This window comes from Lynx canadensis, chromosome C1 (genome assembly GCF_007474595.2).
Source record: "Lynx canadensis isolate LIC74 chromosome C1, mLynCan4.pri.v2, whole genome shotgun sequence".
NCBI classification, from domain to species: Eukaryota; Metazoa; Chordata; class Mammalia; order Carnivora; family Felidae; genus Lynx; species Lynx canadensis.
Genome location: NC_044310.1, coordinates 197,764,115 through 197,776,597, shown reverse-complemented (window position 1 = coordinate 197,776,597; position 12,483 = coordinate 197,764,115). Strand labels below are relative to the sequence as shown.

Sequence of the window (12,483 nt, the reverse complement as noted above, 5' to 3'; positions counted from 1 at the left end):
CTCTCTGTCCCTCCCCCCTTCATGCTCTGTCTCTCCCTGTCTCAAAAATAAATAAACGTTAAAAAAAAAAAAAACGAAAACATTCTTCCTTGGGGCACCTGGGTGGCTCAGTCAGTTAAGCATCCGACTTTGGCTCAGGTCATGATCTCAGAGTCTACCAGCTCGAGCACCGCCTCAGGCTCTGTGCTGGCAGCTCAGAGCCTGGAGCCTGCTTCAGATTCTGTGTCTCCCTCTCTCTGACCCTCCCCCATCCATGGTCTGTCTTTCTCTGTCTCAAAAATAAATAAATATTAAAAAAAATTAAAAAAAATTCTTCCTTATAGCTGCTTTATTATGCATGTTTAGTTGCTGGTTGTTTTTTTTTATTAATGACTCTGATGATATCACTGAATTTTTGTTTTAGGTACTTAGAAAACACATATTATCGATTCATCCAAATGGTTAAATGGAGACAGTATCCTTAATAATTAAATGTGGGAATAAAGGCTAGCTGAAAACAAAAGTTGTAGTTATATTACAGTGTAATGTGAGTTTCTTCACCAGGGCATCTGAGGATTACAAAAAGTATAATCTGACATTGCTGAATTTTTATAAGAAATGAATTATAATAGTATTCCCTTTAAACATACTAGGAAATATAACAAGTATGATCTATTTTTAAACATAGGCTAGACACTCAATGAAAAAAAAAGCAACTAAAAAAATTCAATTTACCGAAGAGTAGAATATCCAGGCAGTGACAGTGAACAACATATTTCAGCTGCCACAACTGGATACAAACATGCTCTTAGACTGTCACATATCCAAGTAACTGAAGTACTGAAGTACTGAAACCTGTTTGTATTAGCACAGAAAGTGAGAATAGAATCAAACCTGAGATCTTTCCCATGAAAGAATGTGCTGTGATTCAAACTCACTTAACCGTACATGTGGCTGTGTATGCACATTCACACACACACACACACATACACATACACATACACATACACACAATTAAAATACCTTTCTGCTTTTCCTCTGGGTAAATGGGTGGCTCACCCTAATGAAGGCACAACAATTATTTATCTTTAGACAAAAAAAGCTTAGCTACCTTTAAAGGATGTCCACATGACCAGTAGGAGCCACAGACCCCTATATGGTCCTGAGTATAGAACAATTCCCAAATTTAAAGAATGTACTTTGAAAACAAAATACAACCTACAGTTCTGAAAAAGACCTGTATAAAAATGCAAAAGGGAATATTTTTGGAAGTAAGAGAGGAAGAGAGGAGGGAAAATAAATCTGAATATATACTATTTCTAAAAACCTTAGGATAAATTCAAGGTCATTCAGTATATGCCCCCTCCACCTCACCCTTGTCAAGTAGGCTTTATACTTTGTTCTCTATGGGTACAATATGGTGAATATGCCATGTTCTTTCATGACTTGGTGCCTTTGCAGGGTATGTACCATCTGCCCAAAGCGCCCTGCTCCCTCACTCTGTTAACCTACACTCCAGAATTCCTCTGGAAATAGGTCCTTGAAACCCTCTCACACCCAGTCTGGTTGAGGTGACTGCCCTTGGTTGGCATAGCAACAATGCAGAATATTTCAGTTTAACTCCTCCCCCATCACACATCCCATTAGTCTCTGAGAACCATTACAGCAAGGACCTTAACTTATTCATCTCTGTATTTCAAACACATAGTATAGTATCTGGCATACAGTAAATACCAATAAATGTTGAATGATTATTTTACATGAAAACTTCTAACGAGGCCAAGTTACTTAACAGTAATTAAATAACTCCTTAATAAATATACCGACAAATATTAGCAGCTTACCCTTTGAGGTCATTAATTAACTTGTTTTTTTCCTGGACTATTCGCTTGTGGTGCATTCGATGAAAATCACGTTCTTTTTGAGTTTTCAGCAGGTCTTCTCTAGCCTTGCTAAAAAATAATAATAATTTTAAAAATCACTAACTCCAAAAAAGTATCTGACAAAGTACAACATCCATTCATGGTAAAAAAAAAAAAAAAAAAAAACACCTCTCAACAAAGTAGGTTTAGAGGATACATCAAGTCAATATAATAAAGGCCATATATGAAAATCCACAGTTAATATTATCCTCAATGGAGGAAAATTAAAAGCTTTTCCTCTATAGTCAGGAACAAGACAGGGATGTCCTCTCTCACCACTTTTATTCAACAAGTACTGAAAGTCCTAGCCATAGCAATCAGAAAATAAAAAGAAATAAAGGATACTGCAATTGGCAAGGAAGAAGTCAAACTTTCACTATTTCAGGTGACATGATATATATGTAAAACTCAAAAGACAGCACCAAAAAAATATTAGAACTGATAAACAAATACAGTAAATTCGCAGGATCCAAAATCAACATACAGAAATCTGCTGCATATCCACACACTAATAATGAAGCAGCAGAAAGAGAAAATGAGGAATCAATCCCATTTACAAGAGCACCAAAAACATTAAGATGCCTAGGAATAAACCTAACCAAAGAGGTGAAAGACCTGTACTCTGAAAACTATAAAACACTAATGAAAGAAATTGAAGATGACACAAAGAAATGGAAAGACATTCCATGCATTGATGGATTAGAAGAACAAATATGCTAAAATGTGTATACTACCCAAAGCAATCTACACATTTAATGCAATCCCTACCAAAATACCACCATCATTGTTCACAGAAAAAAAAATTCTAAAATTTGTACAGAACCACAAAAGATCCCAAATAGCCAAAGCAACTTTGAAAAAGAAAAGCAAAGCTGGAGGCATCATAATTCTCCACTTCAAGTTATATTAAATCTTGTAGCAATCAAAACAGTATGGTACTTGGCACAAAAACAGACATATAGACCAATGGAATAGAATAGAAACCCCACAACTAGACCCACAAACATATAGCCAACTAATCTTTGACAAAGCAGGAAAGAACATCCAATGGAAAAAAGACAGTCTCTTTAACAAATGGTGCTGGGAGAATTGGACAGCAACATGCAGAAGAATGAAACTAGACCACTTTCTCACAACATTCACAAAAATAAACTCAAAATGGATAAAGGACCTAAATGTGAGACAAGAAACCATCAAAACCCTAAAGGAGAAAGCAGGAAAAGACCTCTCTGACCTCAGCCATAGCAATTTCTTACTTGACACATCCCCAAAGGCAAGGGAATTAAAAGCAAAAATGAACTACTGGGACCTTATGAAGATAAAAAGCTTCTGCACAGCAAAGGAAACAACCAACAAAACTAAAAGGCAACCAACGGAATGGGAAAAGATATTTGCAAATGACATATCAGACAAAGGGCTAGTATCCAAAATCTATAAAGAGCTCACCAAACTCCACACCCAAAAAACAAATAACCCAGTGAAGAAATGGGCAGAAAACATGAATAGACACTTCTCTAAAGAAGACATCCGGATGGCCAACAGGCACATGAAAAGATGCTCAATGTCGCTCCTCATCAGGGAAATACAAATCAAAACCACACTCAGATATCACCGCATGCCAGTCAGAGTGGCCAAAATGAACAAATCAGGAGACTCTAGATGCTGGAGAGGATGTGGAGAAATGGGAACCCTCTTGCACTGTTGGTGGGAATGCAAATTGGTGGAGCCACTCTGGAAAACAGTGTGGAGGTTCCTCAAAAAATTAAAAATAGACCTACCCTATGACCCAGCAATAGCACTGCTAGGAATTGACCCAAGGGATACAGGAGTACTGATGCACAGGGGCACTTGTACCCCAATGTTTATAGCAGCACTCTCAACAAGAGCCAAATTATGGAAAGAGCCTAAATGTCCATCAACTGATGAATGGATAAAGAAATTGTGGTTTATATACACAATGGAGTACTACATGGCAATGAGAAAGAATGAAATACGGCCCTTTGTAGCAACATGGATGGAACTTGAGAGTGTGATGCTAAGTGAAATAAGCCATACAGAGAAAGACAGATACCATATGGTTTCACTCTTATGTGGATCCTAAGAAACTTAACAGAAACTCATGGGGGAGGGGAAGGAAAAAAAAAAAAAAAGAGGTTAGAGTGGAAGAGAGCCAAAGCATAAGAGACTCTTAAAAACTGAGAACAAACTGAGGGTTGATGGGGGGTGGGGGGGAGGGGAGGGTGGGTGATGGGTATTGAGGAGGACACCTTTTGGGATGAGCACTGGGTGTTGTATAGAAACCAATTTGACAATAAACTTCACATATTGAAAAAAAAACAGTATGGTACTGGGTGGCTCAGTCATTTAAGTGTCCAACTCTTGATTTTGGCTTAGGTTGTAATCCCACAAAAGTGAGATCAAGCCCCAAGTCAGACTCCATGCAGGGCATGCAGCCTGCTTAAGATTCTCTCTCCCTCTTCCCCCTACCCCTGCTCTCTGTATCTCTCTCAAAAATAATTAATTAATTAATTAATTAATTAATTTTTAAAATAAAAAGAATCACTTAAAAAACACTATGGTACTGGCACAAAAATAGACACATATATCAGTAGAACAGAATAGAAAGCCCAGAAATGAACCCCTAATTTTATGGTCAATTAATCTCCAACACATCAGGAAAGAATATCCAATGGGAAAGAGACTGTCTCTTTGACAAATGGTGTTTGGAACAGGACAATTACATGCAAAAGAATAAAACTGGACCACTTTCTTATGCCATACACAAAAATAAATTCGAAATGGATTAAAGACCTAAATGTGAGGCCAGAAACCATAAAATTCCTATAGAGAACACAGGCAGTAACCTCCTTGACATTGGCTATAGCAACTTCTTTCAAGGTGTCTCCTGAGGAAAGGGAAAGAAAAGCAAAAATAAACTATTGGGACTTCATCAAAGTAAAAAGCTTCTGCACAGCAAAGGAAACAGCAAAACTAAAAGGCAAACAACAGAAAGGGAGAAGATATTTGCAAATGACATATCTGAAAAAGGGCTAGTATTCAAAATGTATAAAAAATTTATAAAACTCAAAATCCAAAAATACATAATCAAGTTAAAAATGAGCAGGAGACATATTTTTCCAAAGAAGACATCCAGATGGCCACAGACACATGAATAGATGCTCAATATCACTGATGATCAAGGAAATACAAATCAAAACTACAATGAGGGGGCACCTTGGTGGCTCAGTCAGTTAAGTGTCCAACTTCAGTTCATGTCATGATCTCACAGTACATGGCTCAAGCCCCACATGGGATTCTGCGTTGATGGCTCAGAGTCTGGAGACTGCTTCTGTGTCTCCTTCTCTCTGTCTCTCTGCTCCCCCCACTTATGTTCTCTCTCAAAAATAAATAAACTTAAAAAAGAAACTATAATGAGATATCACCTTACACCTGTCAGAATGGCTAAAATCAACAACACAAGAAAACAACAGATGTTGGTGAGGATATGGAGAAAGGGGAACCCTCTTGCACTATCAGTAGGAATGAAAACTGGTACAGCCTACTATGGAAAACAGTATGCAGGTTTCTCAAAAAGTTAAAAATAGAACTACCTTATGATCCAGCAATTGTACTACTAGTGTTTACCTAAAGTATACAAAACTACTAATTCAAATGGATACATGCACCCTGATGTGTATAACAGCATTATCTACAATAGTCAAATTATGGAAACAGCCCAAGCATCCATCGATTAGTAAATACATAAAGAAGATGCAATATATACATACAATGGAATATTACTCAGCCCTAAACACGAATGAAATCTTGCCATTCACAACAACACGAATGGAGCTAGGTGAAATAAGTCAGAGAAAGACAAATACCATATGATTTCACTCATGTGAAATTTAAGAGATAAAACAAAGGAGCAAAGGGGAAAAAAGAGTCATGTAACTATAAAGATCAAACTGATGGTTACCAGAAAGGAAGTCGTTGGGGATGGGTTAAATAGTGATGGAGATTAAGGAGGGTAGTTGTAATAAATACCGGGTGTTATATGAAAGTGCTGAATCTCTATATTATACACCTAAAATTAATATCACACTATATATTAACTGGAATTTAAATTAAAACATCTAAAAATATCACTGCTAATTCCTTCCTGAAAAAAAAAAACTATTTAGTAATCAGTTCAAATCCAGTATTGAGCAATTCTAAAGATAATTAAAGAAATAAAGATTCCATTATAATTCACATTGAAGGATTCTCACCAACATAGTGTATATAGGGTTGGGAGATGAACCGGCCACCACCTATAGCTTCAAGAAGAGTCATTCACATTTCATTTAAGTAAAAGAAAATTAAATGTATGCTGCCAAAATAATTTACAATTCATCTACTTACAAAAAGAATTGGTTTACAGAATTGAAATACATATTTAAAACAGGATAATTCAAAATAATTACAAATAAAATATTTTACCAAATTTAATTCTAAATGTGCTTGAATATATGGTTAAAAGACAATGGTATTCGGCTACTTAGTTCTGATAATTGTGAAAAAGAAAGCATATATGTTCTGGAAAACCAAGATTTTATTCTGGAAGTGCATATAAGACATATATACCACCTGCAGATCATTTTAGTAAAATAATTGGTAACTTGATAAAAAAGGCTCTTTAGGGGCGCCTGGGTGGCTCAGTCGGTTAAGCATCCGACTTCAGCTCAGGTCACGATCTCGTGGTCCATGAGTTCGAGCCCCGCGTCGGGCTCTGGGCTGATGGCTCAGAGCCTGGAGCCTGCTTCCAATTCTGTGTCTCCCTCTCTCTCTGCCCCTCCCCCGTTCATGCTCTGTCTCTCTCTGTCTCAAAAATAAATAAACGTTAAAAAAAAATTTAAAAAAAAAAAAAGGCTCTTTAGTATCAGTATTATAATAAGAAACATTCTTCAACTGGATATACCTTCTGCAAACCTGTGATAGAAAGCAAGCAAGACTATTCTTTCTAAGCCTGGGCTGTAGGTAAAAAATTAATAGGAATATTTCACCTACCTCGATAATACATTAGTTTCAATCTGATAATGTAAAATATAATTATAATGAAAAAGTAGCTAACAGTCTTAGTTAACTGAAAAACTAACCTAGTTAACTACTGCACTGAGATTCCCATGTTCTGAAGAATGGGTGGACTGAATTAGAGTTCTTACAATGCACTAAAGGTCAGAATGTAATAAATCTACTTCTTTGTCTCACAGAATTTCCAAATTCAGATTCACATAAAATAAATGCAAAAAGATAGATTTCTGCATTAAGAGCTATGTCAGAGCAATCACTGAGGAGCAGTTACTGGGATGCTGCCCAAGAAATGGGATGAGCTTAGGTTTTCAGGCTCCTGATAGGGCAAATTATGATCAGTGAGACCTTACTTAAAGATCAAGTCACATATGGCATATGGTGAAAGTGTCTCATGCATACTTCCAAGTTATTTCTTTTTCCTCAAACCCTCAAACCTCCCCCCTTTTGACATGATCTTTTCCTTGACATGTTCTTTATTTTACCACAAATGTTGTAGTTTTTATCACAAGTAGTGTGTCACAGTACTTATTGTCTATTCCCACCATCTAACCCTCCACTTCATTTCCATGTCAATAACCTTGAAGTTGATTGAAATATTCAGTCTCGAAAAAAATTCTGAGGAATATGTCAATTATCAGATGAAAAAAACAATTTATTTTGTCCAGATTTTAACCCTCAGTGTGAATTAAGATGGACCAAAAATGAGAGAATCCCTCTGCCATCATATGCCTAATGAATAGTGGATGAAGAGGAGAGAGAGAGTTTGAGTAGAGTGACTAAAAAAGGCTAAGTTGATTTTTTTGTTGTGAAAACACAAGAACATCACTGGAATTCTCATTCATTTAGAAGAAAACTATGTAAAGTGACTTATATACCATCTTGCACATAAAAATACTCAATAAATTTTACTGTTACCACAACTACCAGATACACTCAATTCCTCTAACAGCAAGATTTATTTACCTAAAATAGGGGGCATGCCAGTAGATAAATATCTTCTAATGGACAAAATATCAGGATACACGATTATTAGTAACACTATATATCTTTATAAAAGAATTTAAACTTTTATGAATCTCTATTTTGAGTCTAAGAAAGCTGTTTTACTTTCAACAACTTCATGAATTATATAAAAGAGCAAATGTTTTTTTTATCTTACCTGAAATGTAAACCCATAATAGGTTAAAAAATACTTAGAAAAATAATGCCAAGTTTCTTAAGCTGAACTATAAATGTGCAGCATTGCATCAACTCCCTTTTTAAATACACATTTGCAGGCCTATTTGTACTTATCCCAGGAAAGAAAGCATAGGAATTGATTAAAGTATTAGACCTTAAAGTTTTTCTGACCATTAAATTGGTTTTCAGGGACTTGCTTTCTATTTGCACAAATGAAGTTTACTCAGTAAAACAATTTAAATTCATTTCATGGTGATGCTTCTGTTATGACCTTCCTACTGCCCATATGCTTAATAAAAAGAAAATAAAAGTTGTACTAAAAAATAAAATGTATAATATTTGTATCAACAATTAATATTTTAAACTATATAATATTTTCTCATTACATTAATACAGCATCATTGTGGTTTTAAAACAAATCTTTTACTAAGACACCAGATTCTATTTAAAGTACAGTAAAGTAAAAGTTATTCAGTGAAACATTCTATTTACATTTGTGTATCATAAAGAACACACATCTTACATTTTTTTTCTTTTTTTATATTCTATTTATTTATTCATTCAAACTTTTATTAAAATTCAGCTAACATATAGTGTAATATTAGTTTCAGAAGTAGAATTTAGGGGTCCCTGGGTGGCTCAGTTGGTTAACCATCCAACTTCTGCTCAGGTCATGATCTCACAGCTCGTGAGTTCAAGCCCCGCGTTGGGCTCTGTGCTGACAGCTCAGAGCCTGGAACTTGCTTCAGATTCTGTGTCTCTTTCTCTCTCTGACCCTCCCCTGCTCATGCTCTGTCTCCCTCAAAAATAAATAAACATTTTAAAAAAGTGGAATTTAGTGATTCATCAGTTACATATAACACCCATTGCTCAACACAAGTGCCCTCCTTAATACCCATCACCCATTTAGCCCATCTCCCACTTACCATCAATCCTGTTTGTTCTCTATAGTTAAGAGTCTTTTATGGTTTGCTTCCCTCTTTCTTTTCCCCTTCCCCTATGTTCATTTGTTTTGTTTCTTAAATCCCACATATGAGTGAAATCATATGGTATTTGTGTTTCTCTGACTTATTTCACTTAACATAATACACCCTAGCTCCATCCACGTTGATCCAAATGGCAAGATTTCATTCTTTTTGATGGCTAAGTAATATTATATTATATGTATATACCACTTCTTTTTTATCCCTTCATCAGTCTATGGACATTTGGGCTCTTTCCATAATTTTGCCATTATTGTAATGCTGATATATGAACATCGGGGATGTGTGTCCAATCAAACCAGTATCTTTGTATCCTTTAGGTAAATACCTAGCAGTGCAATTGCTGGGTATTAGGGTAGTTTTATTTTTAACCTTTTGAGAAACTCACCTCCTATTTTCTAGAGTGGCTGTACCAGTTTGCATTCCCACCAGTAGTGTAAGATGGTTTCCCTTTCTCCACATCTTCACCAACATCCATTGTTTCCTGTCTTATTAATTTTAGCCATTCTGACAAGTGTGAGGTGGTATCATGATTGTGATTTGTATTTCCCTGATGATGTTATTGAACATCTTTTCATGTGTCTGTTGGCCATCTGGATGTCTTCCTTAAAAAAATACTGATTGATTCCTATCTTCTGCCCATTTAACTGGATTATTTGTTTTGGGGGTTTTGAGTTTGATAAGTTTATATATTTTAGATACTAATTCTTTATCAGATATGTCATTTGCATGCTTTTTCTTAATGAAATGGCAGAATGACTATCTAATTTCCCCATTTCAAGAAACCAGCATATCAAAATCTATAATTAAAATATAAACTATTAAGATACTCACATTTGTATCATACTATAAAAGTACTGTCCCCAAATCTCCATGTTTCAAATTATAAATGTGATTTAATAGTGTGCTCTTAAAAATTATTTTTAAGTGAATGCCCCCAGTAAAATAATTTTATTAACTAGTTTTAATGAAGTATTTGGAACAACCATTTAATAATAGATTTATTGGGTTATTTTGTTAAACAATTTGACAAAAGGAAGCATACATTTACTTGTTTATCTGCACCAAAGTAGGCCATCTTTGTCATGTATTTTTCTCATGCATAAACAAAAAGCAAATTAACTTGTGGTAACAGTATTACATTATTTCCAATTACAGTATTACCAATTATTTCATTATTTTCAACTGGTTGTAAGTTCATTTAACCCACTAATATTAATACTGGAATAATTGTTGGATAGCCAAAATGGGTTCAACCATATTAGAGGAAAAATTTCATTATATTCTTAACCAAAAAAGAAAGGGGTATACCCATGTCCAGAAAAAATACCTTCTTAATTTAACAAGCAATTACCTAAACACTAAACCATAAAATTTTATGGGCCTCATTATTATCTTTATTTCCACAGTGTTTGTTTCTGAATGTCATTAAATTAAATGGTTCTTCAGAAAAGCTGGATACTCTCTGACCTTCTATAGAAGTGAATTTTGTAAGTGAAGTTAGGGCTGCTTACTAAAGCATCTAATTTTTCTTCAATATTAACTGCCATTTAATTTTAATTTTCTTTGTTTATATTTTCAGGCAGAAGGTTAAAAAAGGTATTTCATTATTTTTAAAATGATACATTTTAATCTTCTAATTTGCAATTCCTAGTCAGTTTTTCTTTTCTGTCAAACCTTTAGTACACTCAATAAAACTTTTCTGGTCTGCATTATATTTCTTTAATGTAAAGCCCAGCAAAGGACCACAGTACTCTAAATGGGGCAAGACTTAACTTTACAGTTCATTGTTAAAATTTCCATCATGAAGGGAAAATGATACCTACTCTAAAGGAATGGTATAAAAAAGGGGCAAAATCATCAATTAATTACTCTAAAAATTACTTTTAAGTTTGTTTGTTTACTTATTTATTTAGAGCACAAGCTGGGGAGGGGCAGAGAGAGAAGGGGACAGAGTATCCAAAGCAGGCTCTGTGTTGACAGCAGAGAGCTGGATGCACGGTGCAAACTCACAAACTGTGCGATCATGACTGGAGCCAAAGTTGGACGCTTAACCCACTGAGCCACCCAGGCGCTCTAAAAATTATTAAAAGCTTAACAAAGCTTAACAAAAGCTTAACAAAAAGTCAAAATGTTAACAGCACACATTCACTTAAGTCCCTCCTATTTGTCACACATAGGCCCTGGGGCTACACTCTCTATGATATGGAGTTCACAAAATAACAACAAACTATATGCATTAGATAACTAGATGCAAAAGGTATAAATTTCAATCTCCCTCATAAATATACAGTATTAAGTTAAGGATAGTCTAAATAAATGAAGGGATATACCATGTAAATAGAAGACTAAAATTTATAAAATACATCAATCCTTAAAACTATATATGAATATGTAAATATATGTGTATGTACATAGACACACACTCACACACACACACACACACACACACACACTCATTCTTCCCAATTCATGTTATAAATTCAACTCAATATCAAACCCCCACCTTTCTACCGAAATTAACAAAGTGACTCTAAAATTTATATGGAAATACAAAGGACCTAGAATAGCCAAATTATCTTTAAATAAGAACAAAGCTAAGAACTACTAAGAACAAGTAGTTTGATAACTACTTGACCTCAAGAACTTACCTAAAGCTACAGTAATCAGGAGTGTGGTAACAGAATAAAGACAAATAAGTAGATAAATGGAACAGAAAAGAATCTAGAAATAGACCCACAATTATAGGGTCAAGTAATTTTCAATAAATATGCCAAAGAAATTCAGGGATGGATGAAAATTTTTTAAGAATGGTGCTGGAACAATTGGATATTCTTATAAAAAAGAAAATTAACCTGTAGCTCCTGCCTTACACCATATACAAAAATGAATGATAGATATAAGCTGAAATAAAAAATTCTAAATCTTTAAAGGTTTTAGAAGCACAGAATAATATCTTTCAGACCTGGGAGTAGGCATTGGTATCGCAGACAAAATATTAAAAGCAATACTATAAAAAAATTAATTAGACTTCATCAAAATTTAAAACTTCTGCTCACCCAAAGACACCATAAAGAAATTAAGTGAAGCCACAAACTGGGAGAAAATATTCACAATATTCTGATAAAAGATTTGTATGCATAATATGTAAAGAACATTTACAACTCAACAATAAGACAAACAATTCAACTAAAAATGGGCAGGACTTACACAGAAAGCAGGAGAAATGAACAGCCAATAAGTACACACACACACACACACACACACACACACACACATTCAACACCATTAGGTATTGGGAAGTACATATCAAAACCATAAAAAGCCGCTACTATACAATTACAAAA

The 12,483-nt window shown here is 34.7% G+C and overlaps 1 protein-coding gene across 1 annotated transcript in view; it reads right to left on the bottom strand.

Moving 5' to 3' along the window:
- The window catches only part of SPAG16 (sperm associated antigen 16), a 106,908-nt gene that overhangs the window by 58,113 nt on the left and 36,312 nt on the right, over nt 1–12,483 (bottom strand). Inside the window, exon 6 of the mRNA XM_030326326.1 lies at nt 1,824–1,931. Within this exon, the coding sequence (XP_030182186.1) occupies nt 1,824–1,931 (108 nt within the window). The remainder of the gene's footprint in view (nt 1–1,823; nt 1,932–12,483) is intronic.